This window comes from Lutra lutra, chromosome 8 (genome assembly GCF_902655055.1).
Source record: "Lutra lutra chromosome 8, mLutLut1.2, whole genome shotgun sequence".
Taxonomy (NCBI): Eukaryota; Metazoa; Chordata; class Mammalia; order Carnivora; family Mustelidae; genus Lutra; species Lutra lutra.
Window position 1 is genome coordinate 70,270,445 of NC_062285.1, and position 20,978 is coordinate 70,291,422.

Sequence of the window (20,978 nt, forward strand, 5' to 3'; positions counted from 1 at the left end):
TGAAAGCTGATTCTCAGAGTATTGCCTCAAACAAAAATACAATAGAGTATGTCTAAACGATCCCAACTGAAAAGGTAAGATGCATGTCTCTTACAGGAAAAAAGGACACAATTTACTTTCCTCTGCTTCTCTCTCCTCTCTGCACAGTGCACTTGCTAGGCTAGGACTGTGCGCCTTCGCATGTGCAGCAACCTTTCAGGAGAGATCCTCTGCCTTCCCACTAGGTCAGGTTCAGCCTGGTGGTGAGTCACTGTGCCCGCTGGCTCCTGAATGGGCAGCACTGTCGGTTCTGCCTCCCCACTTACAGATGTCACCAGCTCCTGCTGCTCCTTTTCAGACCTTTTGGCATGACACTTCCATATGGCAGGAGCCCAGACAAAGAGCCCCCACTGCCGCTCACAGACTTCATTTACTGGGTAGGCAGAAGACACTTGTATGGAGCCAGCAACTCATTCTTCAGTGCCATACGCATTGCCACATGCCTCAAGACACCAAGCAGGGGAGAAGACATTTTGGAAAGAACTTCATATAAAGGTTCGTCAACAATTAGAGTTTTCTAGAAGACACGTTAAGGGCAAAACCTTCAATTACATAAAAAATGAATCAGATATTGATTTCATGCTTTCCTACTCAATTATACTTTTTAGCTTTTCAGTGCATAGTCTCATGATTTTATTTTAAGCAGGAAGAATTTTTTTCTAAATACATTGAATCAAAACTATTAAAAGTTCTTACAGTTCTTTCCATATATTCATTATCAGTTATATTTAAAATAATATGTATATAAATTATTGGGTTTTTTACGACCAGAATGAATGTTTCTAGGTCCTGGAAGTTTCTAACCAATTAATTAAATTCTTCCATGGAGAAGGCAAATGTGGCTTTGTATGAATACATATGTTTCTGCTTTTCCTGAAGTCCATTCTTTCAAAGTAAGATGAGTCAACTTAGGGAATAAACACTTGATTTTGTACAATTCATGAGATGCATCAACATTTTGATAGCTCACTTTTAATGTCTTCCTAGACATTAAAGTCTTCCATGTGGCTCCAGGTGACAATTTAAAATGAGACGACAATGATATTTGAATGTCACATAATTGGCCTATCATCTCAAAAAGCATCTTAAAGTCTCTAACCTGTCTTGACACCTTCATTCCAATATTCCAGAACTGTACAGATTTTTTTCTCATTATACTAAAGATCAGGGAAGCCAAGGAAGGCAATCACAAGTGAGAGACAGTGACGGCCCCAACTATTTAGAGAATATTTACTGTGTGCTAGGCATACTGTATGTGTTTCACATGAATTATCTAGTGGAATCCTACTAATATCCTGGGAAGCAGATATCATTATCTTCTCATTTTATAGATAAGGAAGCAGTGTCTTAATGAGGATGGGGAACATGCCTAAAATCATATAGCTAGGAAGTGACTGAACCAGGATTCCTATCTTGGTCTGTAAAAATAAAGTTCTTGCTTTGTTACAGCTCTTTAAGAGAAGCCCCTATGGATTTGTGAGATAAGGAGATAAGGGAATAAAATACAGATTTTGTGTTCAATTAAGATCATATAATTATGCCATAAGGAAGGTCACATGGTCTCAGGGAAGATCTGTAATCAGCAAGAAATTATCACCAGGTTCACATTACAGGAAAAAGAATACTCACTATGATACACACATGTTATCCCTTTCCTAGGGCTTTAATGTATAGTATCACAAGAATAAACAGTTTTTACTTTAGCATGATCCTTCAGGAAGCTTTGGGAGCAAAGTCCAAGCCTACTTTTGACCCAGCACCACTATTTTTCCAATCTGATGTCCTCTACACTATTTATTCAGTTCAAAACAGAGAAGAGTCAAGTGAGAAGCTTTAATCAGAAGGTTTACATTATATCCTTTTGAGATAGGGCAGGGAGAAGGGCAAAAGAGAGCTTGGACTGAGAAGGACAATTTAGTTAAACTTGCACAAGATCAGACAGGAAGTAAGTGGTAGTAAATAGAGAACTTTGTTCTTCTTATGCCCAGTTTAGTACACATTAGACTAAATTGTCCTTTGCCTTTTGCAGAAATTAAAGATCAGGCACTGAGGACAATTTAATATATGCTCACAATCAATAACTGAATTAACCTATCCCAAGTCTAAGCAGATGATCAAAGTAATTAGGTCACTAATAAGTGTTTCTGATGATAGTTCCCTAGAGTTAAAACCTCGTGCACATAAGTGAGTGCACTATGTGGAAATAACCGATGGTCCTCAAGCAAGAGAAACAAACAAAATATAGGAAACCAGGGTTAAAAAAAGGAAGTGGCATGCAAAATTATTTCTGTGCATCCCGCAAGGGAGCACGTCAGCTTAACCTGGAACCAACAGCTGTTGGGATCATCACCTGGCAGGATACGCTGAACATTGGATCTATCAAGGGATATCTCAGGTCATGAGTCTGTTCATCTTGACTTACAGATGAGGAAACAGGATTTTAATTTATGTTTATCTAACAGACAGCTCACATTATGTTTTAAGGCAGTGTTCTAAATCCTTTACGATTCAATGATCTTTGCCTTGTAATAACTGTGTAAGACAGGTATTATTATTTCCACGTTGCAGATGAAGAAACTAAGGTACAGAGAGATTTAAGTGACCTGTTCGAGGTCATACAACTAGTAAGTAAGTGGCTGAGCTGGGTTGCAAACCTAGAAAGTCTGGCTTTTGAGCCTGTCTTCCTGACCCCCAGGGTTATGGTATATTGCTTTTGTTTTATTTTCTTTAGTTTTAAGGCACATACAACAACGGCTGTGTTTTTAAGATCTGGCATTTCCATTTCTCTCCCACCTATGCCAAACAGTGTCTTTATATGCATTGTGACCTCCAAACACCTCGCTTTCCCAAACCTCCTGATTCATGTCAATATGCTGTTAAACCCCATCTTTGACTCCATTATCTCCTTGTTCTCTTGGTATTGCTGATCTGCAGAACTTGCCTCACTCCCACCGTACCTTTGATCTTTTTTTTTTTTTTTTTTTTTTGAGTTTCAGGCCACTCAGCAATGCTGGGGAGACCGTTGATTATGCCCACTACCTTTGACCTTGGCCTTCAGAATCTTAGTCACAAGTCACCATGAGACCTAACCTTTTCCATTGTCCTCAACCCCTGGAGGCTATCTCACTGGCCTCTCTGGGGGCGCTTTCCTAATGGACACATTCAGCACCAAGCCTAAGAGTCACCTCTAAACTGTAGTCTTAGTATTTCACTCACTGAGTTCCAGACTCGCCCTACTCCTTGATTTATGGTAACAAGGAAGAATTCACCCTCTCAGCCATGCTCTGAACCTTGACTTTATCTTTGAGTTCTCTTTTCCCCTTTAAGTCAAGATATCTTACATGATGGTTATTTATCTCAATACTCTTTTTCAGCTGTTTCCTCTTTGTACTTACTGCAGTGCCTTGCAAACAGTATATGCGCAATGTAAATGTACTGCTTTTATTAATTTGGTTAGCCAGGTTCTCTGAGCTAGTTAGCTATACTGTCCCAGTAAGGCCAAGGCTTCAAGATTCCTTATTCTAAATGATGACCATTCTTATATGCTCACCAATAATCCTGTGCCCCCCTCCCCCAAATCCTGTGGTTCTCAGGACATTGTTCTCTCTTCTTTTTCCTCTCACACAACTCAGTATGTTCCCTTTTTGATAATGTTTGTGCTCTCCACAGCTCAGTCCTTGCCCTTCTCTTCCTGTTCCTGCACATTCTATTTTAGCAATATTAATCACACCCTTATGTACATCCTCTTACATTCTTATCCTCTTTCCTGAGCTCCAGATCTGTATTTCCACTTGCTTCATTAATATCTCCAACAGACGTCCTACAGGTACCATAAGCTCAGTAGTACAAAACTCACCTAATTAGCAACTCTACTCCTCCCATCATTCCAAACACAATTACATTCCTTCCTGTCAGCCACCTCAACTATTTCATGAACATAGTGAGAAACCAAGACCTGTCAAATTACAGTAAAGTACTATGTCTGAGGTCACCTAACTGGTAAGTGACAAAGCTGGAATGTGAACTCATCTCTTTTAAATCTAAAGTCTTCATCCTTAACCAGTTGATGGTAACGTCTCCAGAGTATTTCATTTTCGTCTGAGACACCTTCATGAGGAAAGTCCACGAGTGCCTCAAATTCAGTATGTCTAAAGCCAATTAAATTTTTGCCCTCCCAAATGCGTTTGCTCCTTCTATTCTCTTGTAGTTCAGTAGGTGATACACCATCTGCCACTCATTCAAGCTAGGAGTTGAACATGGTTCATTCCCTACCTCCATCCAGGAGGCCCTCAGAAATCTCTCTTCCTTGTCCTAACCCACTGCCGCATCCGTCCAGGACCTCATCCTCTCACACCTGGATTACTGCAGTTGCTTACAATTGCTCCATCTGTTTTCCTTTTATCTGACTCATTTCTCTAAAACCCACAGATGTATAATCATGTCACTTCCATGCTTTAACTAAGTGCCTCAGAAGTCAGAGGCCAGATAGTATTAGACTTATGGAAAGTTTGAAATAACACAGGAAAACTCCTATGTTTAATCCTACAAAACAGGATGCAAAATGACCATATACTAGGCTATTGAAAAAAAAAAAAGTGTTCCCCCCAAAATCAGCTCAGAAAAACAAGCTGGAATGTTAAATACTAAAGCAGCTCTCTTTGGGTGATGGAAATATGGGTGATTTTTGTATTTTCTATGCTTGGCTGCATTTTCTTGATTTTTCTGGGAGGATTATTAACTTTTATCCACAGTTTTAAAAACCCACTGTTTTCAGCAAGGAACAATACAGTTTAAGCATACAAACCCACTGCAATCCATAGCTTTTCTTTTTAAAGCCATCCTTCTATACACAATTCTCTGGCCCTTTGGCATTTTCTTCTCAGGCCAGAAACACCCACAAATATGGCATCTATCCACTTGTCTCTGACTAGATACAGCCACTCTTCACTACCTCACCACATTCCCGTCCATTCTCAACTACCCAGCAATTTCCCCATCATTTTGCTTTAAGCTAAATTCAACTGCTTTTCAGCAGTTTGCACCCACAGTCGGTCCCCTCCCAGGCACAGGTCATTCCATATCTGTGTTTGCAAAGCATGGATCATACCATAGTATGGGGATTTACTTATGTCTCTCTACTGTGTAGACTGAGGCTTTGGAGATGGGGTATGTCTTGTTCATTTGTTTCTAGCACCTAGCACAGTATGCCCCACATACTGAATTTACAAATGGAATAGGTGTTTTTTTCAGGTACAGTCTCTGTGAAGTTCATTTTTTTCTCATTTTACTTTCTTACACCTTTCCACTATACTAAATGGAGCCTCCACAAAATAAAGAACTTTCTAAATTCACCATTCAGTTCTAAGTGAGAACTTCCACTGTAATACCAGCAAAAACAAAGACTGACTAGTGAAGCTGGATAATTCCATTGCTTCTGCCGTCTTTCACATTCTTAGAATGGAAGCTGAGTTAGCAAGAGAAGAAATAGCTAGGGAGTAACTTATTATTTGTCTTCAGGTCTAACATGATCTCAACAGCTGCCCCCTTTATTTTTCAAGAAGTGAGCAAAGAAATTTAAAGTCTCACAAAAAAAAGAACTTGTAGCCCATCATAAGGAAGAGACAACCAAGGTTAGATATGTTTTAACTCACAGAAAACTCTGATACCTTATATTATATCCTGCAAAATCAACAGTGTTAAGGTTCACAATTAAGTGAAATTTAAAGAAAAAAGAAAGGAAATTAGTTAACCTGGGTTATAGCATTGGTTTTCTATTTGCACTACTTCTAAATTTGATTCTCTGTCATTCTTTTCCTTAAAAGATGATTATCTTCTTAACTTTTGAGTATGTTCAAAGGTTTTAAACTCTCAAGGCTTATGTCAAAATGTAAGTAAAATGGTAATTAAAAAAACAAGGCACTAGAAAAAAAACTTAATTTAAAAAATTTTTTTAAATTTTTTATTTTATTTTAAATATTAAATTAAAAAAATATTTCTATAAATCTCTATGTTGTCAATTCTCTATCAGTTGTATTAAATTTCTATCTTCATCAATTCCTCACCTTGTTATATAATTTCTTTCATTTTTGGTGAAATGAAGGATTAATTTAAAAGATGTCTGTAGGGGCGCCTGGGTGGCTCAGTGGGTTAAGCCGCTGCCTTCGGCTCGGGTCATGATCTCAGGGTCCTGGGATCGAGCCCCGAGTCGGGCTCTCTGCTCGGCAGGGAGCCTGCTTCCTCCTCTCTCTCTGCCTGCCTCTCTGCCTGCTTGTGATCTCTGTCAAATAAATAAATAAAATCTTTAAAAAAAAATAAATAAAAGATGTCTGTAGGGGCGCCTGGGTGGCTCAGTGGGTTAAGCCTCTGCCTTCAGCTCAGGGTCCTGGGATCAAGCCCCGCATTAGGCTCTCTGCTCAGCAGGGAGCCTGCTTCCCTCTCTCTCTCTGCCTGCCTCTCTGCCTACTTGTGATCCCTCTCTGTCAAATAAAAAAATAAACTCTTAAAAAAATAAAATAAAAGGTATCTATAATATTCTTGATAAAACTGTTATTATTAGACTTATTATTATGTTGCCAATAGCAGATTTGTAATTTCTATCAACTTTAGTCTTAGAAAGCATACATCTGCAGGTTTATATTTGGCTTACAATATGAAATACAGAGGAAGGAAACACTATAAGTCTCAGGGAGATCTACAACTACAACCTGTTAAAGTATTAAAAGGCTCATGAAAACTATAAAAAGAAGTGTTTATTAAATGGTGTAATCAATGAATGCATTCCATACTAATGCATTTCTAATGAAGCTTACCCACTGAAGCACATAAATCTGAGAAAAAAAAAAATCCATCCTTAAATGAAATTCATTCTAAAATGTCCTGACCCATTTACCTGAGTCTCTTAATATAGTTAAGCTATTTATGATAACCCAAATCAGTCATGCCAAACAGGGATTATAATACTGTTACCCCTGAAGTACTGAAGCCCTCAAGTATGCAGGCACATGTGACAGTTTCCTGCCCCCTGTCACTTAGGGGTTTTAAGGTTTCCTTCTAATGACAACTTCCCCTTAGCAGACTTCAGTCTTTTAATCTCTTGTAACGCACAATTCACCTTAATTTAAAGATTCTGATAACACCTTATGGGTAAGAGCTAAAGGTGTCACAAAGCGCTCACAATTTTCCTTTATTTCAGAGGTTTTTTAAAAAACTATCTGCTTACTTTGAGGTGTCTGGCTGTATTCGATCGAGATCACTGATGCTGCGGAAAGTTTAAATATTGGAAAAGTGTAGCTTTGCTAAAGTATGGTAAGAATAATAGTTTCAATGAGGTAGGTATTATCTTTTACATAGTAAAAGTAAAAATATTCTGTATTCACCACTGAAGTGATTCTTGATCACAATAATATATCAGATATCACTGAAAGTTACTCAAGCTGAGACAATTTTCAAGTCAGTTCTCATTATTAATAATAACTGTTCAAGATCTAGTTTAGTGTGTATCTGCTTTTTTGGACAATCTTTGCAATTCTACTCTGCTCCTACCCCTTTATCCCCCAATCCCTCCTTCTCCCATTCTTGACAGGCATTTAAGAAACAGCCATTACATTTAATACTGGCTTAAACTTAGCTAAGACTATCGTGATGTCTCTACCTTGAGTTATATAAAGACCGAAGTAATTTCTTTCAGTTGCCTGCATAGTGAAACCCAGATATTCCTTTATATCTTAAGAGATTTGATACATTAGACAGTTCAAGAGGCAGCTGGCAATACCGGCTTGCTAACAAAGGAAGATACTCATCAACAACAGCAGAAAGTGATTATTACAGTATCACTGAAAAGGGCTTTACAATCACACCCAGTTAATATTCTTTAACTAAAGGCACAAATAATTTGATTTAAGGTCATACCACTAGTTAGTGGGTGAGCCAGAAGCAGCACCCAAACTTCCTGGTTCCAATGGTCCTACTATATATGACTAGCTTATTTTTAACATTTCATTTTTCTTTTTTAACGGTGACAAAATATATATATCACATAAAATTTACCATCTTAACATTACTAACATTTATAATTGTGTATTTGAACAAAGGCAATGTAACAGACACCAGAGCAACAAAGGAGAACATATTATCATCACATAGAAATTAAATCCTAACACTCCCTTTATTTTTTAAAACAAGATTTATTTCTTTATTTGAGAGAGAGAGAGAGAGGGAGAGGGCGGGAGGGAGAGTACATAAGCAGGGGGGCTGCAGGCAGGAGAGGGAGAAGCAGACTCCCCATCGAGCAGGGAGCCAAACGTGGGGCTCGATCCCAAGATCCCGGGACCATGACCTGAGCCGAAGGCAGAGCTTAACAGACTGAGCCGCCCAGGCGCCTCCCAGTACTCCCTTTCGGATGAGAGACACATGAGGTATTTTGTATCAATAGCTCTACAGAGAGAACGGCACTTCTGTTCCTACACACAGCATGTGCTGTCCACTACTCACTCCCATATGGGAGAAAGGCCAGCTGTGCTACTTCATTGCACTAGTTTAATACCAAAGCCCCTATTCAAGTCTCTCCCAAACCAAATATGACTCATCTATGAGAATGTACAGATAATAATATAGGTCAGGGGAAAAAAAGTACTACCCAGTAACCAAAGGCATGACCAATGAAAATATTAATAAGAATAGTTCTTACTGCTTTATAAGCACTTGCTGGTGGCATCATCCCAACTATTAAAGGAATCTCGAGCTTCTTGATTCTAACCTCCTCTTCTGTTCACCATGGTTCAAGCCACAGCGGCACCACCTCAAGATGTAGTGAAGAGATTCACTTTGCAGGGCTCTGTCTCTTTAATGTTTCAGATAACGTTACCAAGTATGACTCACTTTTCTTCCACCCACTTCCTTATTTAAACTTTCCCTGCCTGACAGTCAGCACTTAAAATTTATTCACTAACTGGAAGAAAATAAATCCCTGTCTTTTTGTCTACTTGGGACCTTTTTCAGGTTTAGTAAAAGCTGTCCTCTAACATGGATTTCATTTTAGTTAAAGTTGTAAATACATCAATTGCTTTTTACTCTGATATTTTAGTACCAGTCCTTTTGAATTTTTCCCTTTGTTAATGCCACTTAAGGCACAGCACCATAAAAAATCCTCAATAAATTTAGAACTTGGATTTGTCATTGACAGATTTTCCTATAATTGCCAAATTTTCAATTCTCAACTCTCCTACACAGACTGTTATTTATAATTAAAAAGAGAAACTGAGCAATGGGAACTTTTTTGTATGTGTGTGTGTTTTTTTTGTTTTTGGTCCTCAGACACATAAACAACTTTGTCTTCCAGTGAACTGTATGATGATGCTTATATTGCACCTTTGATCTGAGAAATTCCAGGTATTTTGTAAAAGTTGTATTTATTAATTCTTCCAAAGCATCTTATTGATATAAATAAAGAGTACAAATGCAATGGTCTTTTTCCTAGAATTGTATTAAAGTTTCTCTGTAGCCCAGGTGAATTAGGAATGTATCTCACCAGCAAATCAGCTATTAAGCTTAGATTCCACACACAGACAGATATGCCATTGAATCAGTTTCACTGAATTGCAGCCCTCTTTGGAAAGGATCTAAATTTCTAGTTTGCCAGAGCTTCCCCTCTCTCTAATACATTATTCGTGGATGCTGTATTCGTTGATACTTCCTGCGTTTAGGCACTTAAGTTTATGATATTTTTGTATCAAATATTGGCCTGTCAGTCAGGGCACAAGGGTCCAGGCTTTTGTGACCTGAAAAATCACTTCGGCTTTCTGGAACTGTCCCTACTTCTATAAATGAATCGCTTAACTAAGATTATATATATATATATATATATATATATATTTTTTTTTTTTTTTTTTTAAGATTTTATTTATTTGACAGAGAGAGACACAGAGAGAGAGGGAACATAAGCAGGGGGAGTGGGAGAGGGAGAAGCAGGCTTCCTGCTGAGCAACAATTCCCAATACAGGGCTTGATCCCAGGACCCTGGGACTATGACCTGAGCCGAACGTAGACACTTAACTGACTGAGCTGCTCAGGCGGCTCCTAAGATGATCTTTAAAGAGGCTTCTAAATCCAAGATTAAGTCCACTGTTTTAAAACTATACTAATTAGAAATTTTTTTAAAAATGACAAAAACAATTAGAAGCCTGGAAAGAGCTATGGTTACAATCTGTTGAATAATTTGTGAGCACTCCCATATTTGTGTCCTTAAATGAAACATGTGCTAGTGCAAGTTACTCTTCCAGGTCTAGACTAGAAATGTGTGAAAAGCGAAAATTACACCATTTCCTCTTGCTTAGTCCATAAATATTAGGGATCTAGCCCTTACATCTAGAGCAACAAAGAACATTTTCTTCCTCTCTAAGTAAAAACAACAAGCTTGTGGTTTTCCTATATTGATGTCTTCCGAATGTTCTGACTCTTGAAAGCATAATAGAAAGATCAACAGAAACGACACCAGAAAAAGTGAAATATTTCCTCATAGAGTAGGGGTAACATTCATTAGCAGCTAATGCTTAAAAACTGTTTAACTGGTGGTGCAGGTGATCTGACTCATTCATCTCACAGGTGCTAGTGAGTAGAGTTTTAAAACCAGTGGAGCAGTTGGTGCTTCCTCTACTTACGACCCGGTCCCATGTGTTACCTTCATCTCGGGGTGAGGGTCTAGCTGGTCCGATTCCAGAGGGCTTTCTCCATCTTCCTGCTCTTGCACCTGGGCTTCCGTGTCTGCCCTTCCTTCTTCCAGGGGGAGCACCTGGCTGACCCTGGGAGTCCTGCAGCTACTGTCAGCAGCATTTCCATCATCGTCCTTTGCTGTGGGGGATGCAGGGCCTGTGGTCGCTTCCTCCTCTCCTTCTCCATTCACTAGGCTCACAGCAAGCAAGGGTTCCAGAGCTTGAACTGGAGTTTCTGGGCTAAGAGTGGCTGCTTTATCCTCCTCCCATTCTATCTGGTTTTGTGCAGCTATCACACCATTAGCCACACCAGTCTGTACACCCTGAGTTGGATTGGTGTCATTTTCCGGCTTCGGTGGTAGGTGCTGGGAGAGGAGCTTTTGCTGAGTGGTGGTTGTCAGTCCGTGCCTTCCTGGGGTCCTAGGAACATTCAGGTTCACACCAGAATCTTTCTTCAAATCACTGTAATTTGATAATGTGCTGAAAGATAAAATACAAGAGAAGCATGTGAACACTGGCATGGAAATGTTCTAGAAGACAGACCAGCTTATTCCAATGGAAAGGAGATATTTAGTGAAGACTTTTCCTCTGATGGTTTTAGAAACATAAATTGGAACAGTTGGGCATAGTTCGCAGTCTCTTGGGATGCTACACACACTTAAGTAAACATCCAAGTAAAGATGGGAAGACCGAACATTTGCAATAGGGTCTGGAACATTTCCTTGCACTGTTTGTCAATACGGCACATCAGTAAGGACTGAAATGTGAGAAGTATTTATAGTGAAAGCCATCTTTTGTCAAGATTTTTACTTTTGTACATATTAAAAACAAGTTATCTTCAGATCCCAATTTAGGAACAGGTTAGAAATCATAAGTTCCTTCTGTTTACAAAGCAGAACATAGTCTCAGAAATGTTGTTAGCCCTGCTGCCATAACCTAACTGACCTCTCTGCCTCCAGTCTCCATCCTTTCAAACCCAGTTTCTCCAGGTCAACCGCAGAGGTCAAACTCTCCCAGGGCACCCTATACACTTAGGAGGTAAATCTAGCCTCCTGCCCCTGGCCTAGGAGTCTGTACACATGAGCCCTCACTTGCCCTAGCCCCATTCAGTTCTATTTGTCCTCACTCACCATCTCTTGCCAGTCCTGTCTCACTGCTGTTCCTACACTCCCAACAAGCCAATGTGTGCATCTAAGGGTCTCTGCAGCTGCTCTTCTCTCTGCCCAGGATGACCTTCACCAAGACATCGGGGTGGCTGACTCCTTCCCATTATGCAGGATTCTGCTCACATGTTCACCTCAAAGAGGCTTTCTTGGATTATTCTATCTATTGTAAGTGCACTCTGCCATAAACTACACATCTCGTTTAGTTTTTCTTAAAGCTCTTGTTATTACTTGATATTATATATATAACCCTAATAGTACAATAGAACCTAGCTGCCAATCTATTACAATGTCCCTATGTAAATGTTTGTATAACATTTTAATCTAGGATTCCGGGGGAGGAAAAACATAAATCTCTGGGCTGCAATCTTGGAGAGATTCCTATGACCTAATAAGGAGACAAGACGAATACAGACTAACACTCTGTGAGGGTGCAGAGCACGCCTATCTTGTTCTCTGCTTTCTTCCACTTCATAGCACAGTGCTAGGCATCTGGAAAGTGGTCAGGGATCAAGAATTGGTAATAGTAACTGTAATGGTGATCGTGGCAGTCATTCAACAACAGCAGATAGCATTTATTAAGTGCCAGAAAATGCATGGTATTCTTTACATTATTTGCTTCAATCTCATAATAATTGTAAAACAGGACCCCAAAATAGAGAAATTGAAGCTTAGAAACTTGCATAATAAGGTAATGTCACATGGCTAAGAAATGATACAGCTAGAGTCTGACCCCGAAGTCTGACTCTAAATCCATGGTCTTCACCCCACATTGTAATACACTAGAACATGCAGGAGGGAACAAGGAACAGGTGAGTAGCCTGCACACAGAACATGGGGAAAAAGTCCAGGCCAGACCTTCCCCAGTGCAGGGAGACGTTACAGGCTAGAGGACACAGCAGCACAGTTCATGGACAGTACTCAGATGTGTGTTACCTTCTCCCTTCACATTCTACTCCTCCCAGACACTGCTGATCTGGAATGGAGAATGGAACAGAGATGCCACAGATGGCAAGAATGTTAATAAAAGACATGGTAAGCTCAGCACCACAGGAAGGGAAGGGAAATTTGGCAGGAAAAATGCCATATATATAAAAGTTGGTGGTTGTCAATGTAAGTAAGTGTCACATACTCCACTGTTAATGTGTATCTTCTAGGGGAGTACACCCCTTGGCCTAGACGACTTCTCAAGCAGTACTTGGTGATTTGAATGGCACAGTCTTCCTCTCCTTGCCCACATCAGGGTCCAGAGACCCAGCAGAAAGTTCCTCAGCAGATTCTCTGAACCAACTTTAGGCTTGCTTAGAATTTTTGGAAAGGACTGTTTTGGATGAAAGGTAGGAATTTGGGATGCCTATGTGGTTCAGTCAGTTAGGTGGCTGCCTTCGGCTCAGGTCATGATTGCAGGTCCTGGGATCAAGTCCTGCTTTGGGCTCCTTGCTCAGTGGGAAGCCTGCTTCTCCCTCTACCTGCTCTGCCTGCCACTCCCCCCTGCTTGTGCTCTCTGACATATAAAATCTGGAAAAAAAAAAAAAAAAAGAAAGGTAGGAATTTCCTGTAATAAGTGATTTCCAGGGGACATGAACACTGAGGTGGGGTAGAGATAAAGTGGTTGAACCTATACATATATTCCTGCTGTTTTGTGGATCCCAGACCAAGGGGAAAACAGATGGCCTTGAAGTGTCCTCAGGAAAAACCAGTGTTCAGTTTTGTGCAAGATGTTATTTCTTTCTAAAATCTTGAAATCTTTCATGGGTTAAAAAGGCTAGTTTCTCTTACACTAGGAAAGAAAGGAAGGAAGGAAGGAAGGAAGGAAGGAAGGAAGGAAGGAAGAGGGAGAAAGGAAGGAAGGAAGAGAGGAAGAAAGGAAGCGTGGGTCCGCAGTAATACTTACATACATAAATAAGTAAATAAATAAAATTCAGGTGCTCCATATCACTCATCTTAATAGTGTTACTTGCATTACTGCAAAGAGCAAAATTCTGATATATAGTCTGATACATAGTATTGTCTAATAGTTGGTAACCTAAGACTCCACTCTTCCTGTCAGTTTATGGCAGTAATTTGGTCTGCTGAATTCCTATTCCCCAAAATGCTACTTTAAACTGTAACAACTGGGGTAAAACCTGAAAGCTACACATACCATAGGCATACGGACATCACTCAACAGGAAATACAACTTCCCATTCAAGTCCTAGAGACTCAGTGCAACACTAACCCATTCACACACTTTTAGGGTCAGTTCCTACCAGTAATGCCTCACTAAGAGCATATAATCATTTTTCATATTGGCAGTAGACTGCTACAAGTAACACCCTCCTTCACCAGATTTGCCAAAATACTCACATTACATCCTATCTGCACTTAGAATCAGTTTGCTTAAAATGTCTAGGTTACAACACACCACTCCTTAGATACAACCTTCAAACTCTGCATCAAAAAATGACTTCGAATCTATGAGGTCTGAAAGAGTAAAAGAAAGCTGGTACTAATAGGCAGAAAAACTGTGTACATTTTGTGTTTGGAGAGGAATGCAAACAGTGGGTTACCAAAATGGTGAGAACCAGAAGGCTCAACCTTTTCAATACTGACCTATTAAGGGCTTCCCACACCTGCCCCTAAATCTGGTATGCACTATAGATAAGGCTTAGGGCTCCGGTCTCCCAGATATTATGCAGTCATTGGACATGGCCCTGAGAACTGCAAATATGAAAGGTGACTCTTCGCTATTGAATCAAGTTGTCCTGAGGGGGGAAAAAAAAATTTAAAGTGGAATTAAATCATTCTGGTAGGGGCGCCTGGGTGGCTCAGTGGGTTAAAGCCTCTGCCTTTGACTCGGATCATGGTCTCAGGGTCCTGGGATCGAGTCCTGCATCGGGGTCTCTGCTCAGTGGAGAGCCTGCTTCCCCCTCACTCTCTGCCTGCCTCTCTACTTGTGATCTCTGTCAAATAAATAAATAAAATCTTTTAAAAAAATCATTCTGATAAAGATTACTATAATTTAAGATAGGAAAGGTATTAAAATTCCTATTTTAGAGGGAGAGATGTTGAAGTTTAAGTATTTATGACTCAAGTTCCCACAACTGATTGGGAATAAAAATGAAGACAGGCTTCTGAACTACTTTTCTTCTTAAGAACTTGTTTCTAAATATAGTCTCATTTTAAATGAAGGACACTGCAGTTTTGTACTTGGTCACAATTTTCAGAAGATTTCTGAAGTATTTCCAAGCTATGATCCACTATGTAAATAACAATAAATCCTGCAAATAAATAATGTAATCACCTAGCAGGAAACCATTCCCAAATATTACACTGCAATGAATGGGATATTTGGCTTAAAGGATGAATGGGAGTTTATATACATTGTTTAATTAAATATAGACTTCTGGTGACAGATAAAATCATTCTGATTAAAATTTTTAAAAAATTCTATTTATGTCAGCTATGGGAATTCTAAGAAAAAGCAATTGAGGTCATAAAGGAGAAAAACAACTTATGGGAGTTTATTTTTATCTTTAAGTGAGAAATTCATATTTTACCTACCTTTTTTGAAACATTAGGACTAAGGAATATAAAATTATATCTAATAAATACAAAACCGAAACTTATTTTGCTATTGGCAATGTCTCCTCACAAAACCTTGTAGGATACGAGGGAGTGGGGATAGGGGTATGGGGGCTGAATGGATACTGAAGACTCATGTTAAATAAAAAGTGGGTCAGAAAGAAGGCCACAGAGATGGCACAGACCAGCAGAAATTACAGTCACAAACATGCACAGTGAGAAACAAGGAGAGATAACCTCCTGCTTTCCCAACCCAGACATCTAGCTACCCATGGCATGACCCCAAGGCATAACACAACGTGACATAGGCAGATACAAAGGAAATGAGAACGCATTATCAACTGATCTATATCACACACAATGTGATGAAAAAGATGGCGGCAGAGACCCTGCTGCACACAGAGAATATATAGTAAATGACAGTTCATACTAGGGCAAGTTTAAGTATTTTTAAAATTTACTCTTTCTAAAGGCCTCCCAAACCTAGTAGAATAAAATTCTTATGATTTAGAAAATCTATTACTCTATCATCTTAAAACACACACACACACACACACACAGAGCCCAGCTTTCTTCTCCCCTCCTCTTCTTCCCATTGTGAATTAGCTCTTACCTGCCTCCTTCAAAGCGACTGATGAGATCTGATACCTTACTGGGTTTTTCTTTTGAGACACAAGAAGCAGAGGCAGATTTAACTTCCTCCATCCTTGGTTTCTCACTAGATAAAGCTTTATGCCTGGGGGTTTGGTGTATATTGGACGAAGGTGAATTCTGCAGATGCAATGGCTTTGGAGGCACTGTAGAAGAAGAATTAAAAGAATTCAGTATTTCATGGATACATATTCCATAACAAATGAAACTGATGGCCTGGGTGCAAAAATCTTCAGCATTATCAAATTTTTGTAAAGGGGTCTGTCAAATTTGTACTGAATCTTAACCAAGGGATCTCTATCTAGGACATTTGCTGTGTCCTCTATAAATCCCATCTCCAAGATTCAAGTGGTTCTTTTAATTTTAAGTCATTTTAAATATGGCTTTATTAAACATCTAGCCATCTACATATTGCTGTGAACTTCCAACGTCTATTAGAGATAACATGGCAGTTATTTATCTAAACAGAGAAAAGAAAGTACTAACTTTGAAACTAATTCCTAGGGATACACTGCTTGTTATGAAACAGAGTTTCTAAATATAAGTAATCACTAATAGAATCCAGAGCTAGTAAATTAGACCTAAAAGCCAATAAAACAATATCAAACAACAGTAATTACTATAGCATCTTCCCATTTAACAAAAGCTCCTGACCTCATTTGATCTTAGATGAAAATTTTCACTTTACAGTCCTTTGAGATAGGTAGCATTATTTACCTCTTAGGTCTATGAAGGTTCAGAGTGGTTAAATGCTTGCCCTATTGGAAAAAGGCTGATCTGATTTTATGACTGGTACCCAGACTCTAGTTCCTTCCTCTGTCAGCATTGTCCCAACTATAAAACCAGCAATAAGGGGTTATAGAAGTTCTGTTATTATTGTCTGCTATGTTAATAGTTGGCTTGCATTTCTATACCACAAATTATTTGCTTAGTAGTAAGTCCTTCCCTCAGTTAACAGATCATTTCCCAAAATATTAAAATCTATGGAATATCTCTAACAGATGAGAAATTCTGTAGAGGAGAAAATAAACCATAAGTGCCTGCTTCATCAGTACAGGAATTACTTCAATTTTGAAAACCAATATAATTTTCCTCTTAGATTAACATTCTGGGTAAAGGATTATATAACTTGTATGCATTTTTCTACAACTGGTTCTAACAAATCAAATAAATTCCTTGTTTTTCTTTTTTTAAATCCTTGTTCTGACTTCCCAAGGAAGGGTAGGGAATAATGTCTCCTTCTAATTACATGCCCCATTTTCCCTCAGCTGGTTACCCTGGTTTTCAGTCCTCTCATTTCTTCTATAAACTCGGCTGACAGTTGCCTGATGCTCACTGGCCTAGATGTCATCATTTCTATGTGTTATCAATTCTTACAAAGAAAGAAAAAAATATGCTACAGGTATGACAATTAATTCACCGCATTCCCTTTCAACACAAGAAGAAAATCCCAATTAAAAAAAGGTATGCTTCTTTTTATGGAAATGGTGTTATTTTCCAAGAAATGCTCAGGGCGGATGGTTAAATATAGTATCCATTGAGAAAGAAGGGACTTATATAAGCATGATATTTGATAATTTTAAGGAAAAATTTCCTGTGTAGAATTATATGAAAATAGCAAACTATGACAATATCACCCCCCCAGAGACACACAAGCAATTTTAATATTAGAAATAATTTCAACATTCCTAATTAGAATATTCAAAAAAGGAAGTGAATGTGTTCTTTTTCTTTATAATTCTATAAAAATTGTTACAAAAATTGTTACAAAATTGTTTTAATTCATCCATCTAGAGTTTACTCAGTGAATATTATTTACTACATATCAGACACTGTTAGATGCTTAGAAAACTCAAATAATATGTTGTCAGTCAGTTTCTCAGAGATAACTCCACTAACTTCTCCCATCTCAATTATGCCTACCTAAACTGTTTCATAGTATTGTGTACTTTGTCTCCAAAGTGCTTATAATAAATTATTATGATTAAATAGTCATAAATAGTATTAAAGAAACCAGAAATAAAATATTAAGTATAGTACAGATGTAAAGCTTTCTCTTCCACAAGGCTGGAGTTCTGTGAGGGTAAGAAACAAGTTTATTTTGATCACAAATATATTCACAGTAACCACATACACAGTGTTTGGCAAATCTGTGGAATATGTGAAGGAAAAAAATGTCATCAAGGAGTTCATAGTCTAGTGAGGAGACAGTTTAATGAGGCTGATAAAAGTGGGCACTTAGTACTGTTATTTTAGAAGCACAGAGGAGGCATCTCATCAAGGGAGACAACCCAAATGGAAAATAAAGTAAATATGTACGTTTTAAATAAAAGAGCACAAATATTACATGTATATGACACAAATTTCAAGATGATACATGAATGGCTACAGTGTCATAAACACTGCCTTAGGGGGAAATAATGTGTGCTTTGGTCAAAAAAACATAACTGGTGAGTAAAAAAGACTCTCGTCTTCCCCTCCCCTGCCCCCTTTCTCAACATTTCTGATCGTTTACCCTATGGAGGTCAACATTTCCAAATGCTCCCTGGACATCTCCTAGGTGTTCTATCAGCATCTCCACTGAATCTGTCTTAAACTCAACCTACTACTTCTTCCCCCTGCAGCCCAATGGATGTAAATAGGAAAAGCAGTGTTCAACCTCACTGATAATCAGGGAAATGAAAATTAAATCTAAATAGGATTCTACTTCAGCCCCATAAGGTTAACCAGAAATTTTAAATTAATACCAAGAGTCAGAGAGGATATCAAGCAATATGATATCTCATGTATTTCGAGAGGGAATTTAAACTAACAGAACCGGGAGGAGTCAAGATGGCGGAGAAGTAGCAGGCTGAGACTACTTCGGGTAGCGGGAGATCAGCTAAATAGCTTATCTAAAGATTGCAAACACCTACAAATCCAACGGGAGATTGAAGAGAAGAAGAACAGCAATTCCAGAAACAGAAAATCAACCACTTTCTGCAAGGTAGGACTGGCGGAGAAGTGAATCCAAAGCAACGGGAAGATAGACCGCGGGGGAAGGGGCCGGCTCCCAGCGAGCGGCGGAGCAAGGGAGCAAAATCAGGACTTTTAAAAGTCTGTTCTGCTGAGGGACATCGCTCCAGAGGCTTAACTGGGGTGAAGCCCAGGCGGGGTCAGCGCGGCCTCAGGTCCCGCAGGGTCGCAGAAGGATCGGGGGTGTCTGAGTGTCGCAGAGCTTACCGGTATTAGAACGGGGAAGCCGGCTACAGAGACAGAGCCGAGGAGTGACTCTCAGCTCGGGGCTGCCTTGAACCGGTCGCAGGCTCGGTCAGCTCGGAGCGCGGCCGGAGGCCAGGGTGACGGGAGTCATTGGGCGCTGTTCTCTGAGGGAGCACTGAGGAGTGGGGCCCCGGGCTCTTGGCTCCTCCGGGCCGTAGACCGGGAGGCCGCCATCTTTATTCCCGTCCTCCGTCCTCCGGAACTCTACGGAAAGCGCTCAGGGAACAAAAGCTCCCGAAAACAAACCCGAGCGGATTACAGCGCGGCCACGGGTAAGGGCGGTGCAACTCCTCCTGGGGCAAAGACGCTTGAGAATCACTACAAAAGGCCCCTCCCCCAGAAGATCAACGGGAAACCCAGCCAGGACCAAGTTCACCTACCGAGGAGAGCAGCGGAATTCCAGAGGAGAAGAAAGCAAAGCACGGAACTCATGGCTTTCTCCCCATGATTTTTTAGCCTTGCAGTTATTTTAATTTTTTTTCTTTTTCAATTTTTTTTTCTTTTTCTCTTCTTCTAAATTTTTTTAACTTTTACCATTTTCTTTTTTGTTTTTTAAATAGTTTATCTAATATATATATATTTTTTTCCTCTTTTTATATTTTTTCTTTATCGGCTTTCTTTTTTTAATAGTTTCTTTTTTTTTTTCTTTTTTCTTTCTGAACCCCTTTTTATCCCCTTTCTCCCCCCTCACGATTTGGGATCTCTTCTGATTTGGCTAAAGCATATTTTCCTGGGGTTGTTGCCACCCTTTTAGTATTTTACTTGCTCCTTCATAAACTCTTATCTGGACAAAATGACAAGGCGGAAAAATTCACAACAAAAAAAAGAACAAGAGGCAGTACCAAAGGCTAGGGACCTAATCAATACAGACATTAGTAATATGTCAGATCCAGAGTTCAGAATGACGATTCTCAAGGTTCTAGCTGGGCTCGAAAAAGGCATGGAAGATATTAGAGAAACCCTCTCGGGAGATATAAAAGCCCTTTCTGGAGAAATAAAAGAACTAAAATCTAACCAAGTGGAAATCAAAAAAGCTATTAATGAGGTGCAATCAAAAATGGAGGCTCTCACTGCTAGGATAAATGAGGCAGAAGAAAGAATTAGCGATATAGAAGACCAAATGACAGAGAATAAAGAAGCTGAGCAAAAGAGGGACAAACAGCTACTGGACCACGAGGGGAGAATTCGAGAGATAAGTGACACCATAAGACGAAACAACATTAGAATAATTGGGATTCCAGAAGAAGAGGAAACAGAGGGGAGCAGAAGGTATATTGGAGAGAATTATTGGAGAGAATTTCCCCAATATGGCAAAGGGAACAAGCATCAAAATTCAGGAGGTTCAGAGAACCCCCCTCAAAATCAAGTGGAATAGGTCCACACCCCGTCACCTAATAGTAAAATTGACAAGTCTTAGTGACAAAGAAAAGATCCTGAAGGCAGCCCGGGAAAAGAAGTCTATAACGTACAATGGTAAAAATATTAGATTGGCAGCAGACTTATCCACAGAGACCTGGCAGGCCAGAAAGAGCTGGCATGATATATTCAGAGTACTAAATGAGAAAAACATGCAGCCAAGAATACTATATCCAGC

The 20,978-nt window shown here is 39.4% G+C and overlaps 1 protein-coding gene across 1 annotated transcript in view; it reads right to left on the bottom strand.

Moving 5' to 3' along the window:
- Positions 1-20,978, bottom strand: part of FGD4 (FYVE, RhoGEF and PH domain containing 4) — a 220,411-nt gene that overhangs the window by 38,608 nt on the left and 160,825 nt on the right. Inside the window, 2 exon segments of the mRNA XM_047740878.1 lie at positions 10,715-11,225; positions 16,086-16,269. Coding sequence (XP_047596834.1) covers positions 10,715-11,225; positions 16,086-16,269 — 695 coding nt within the window.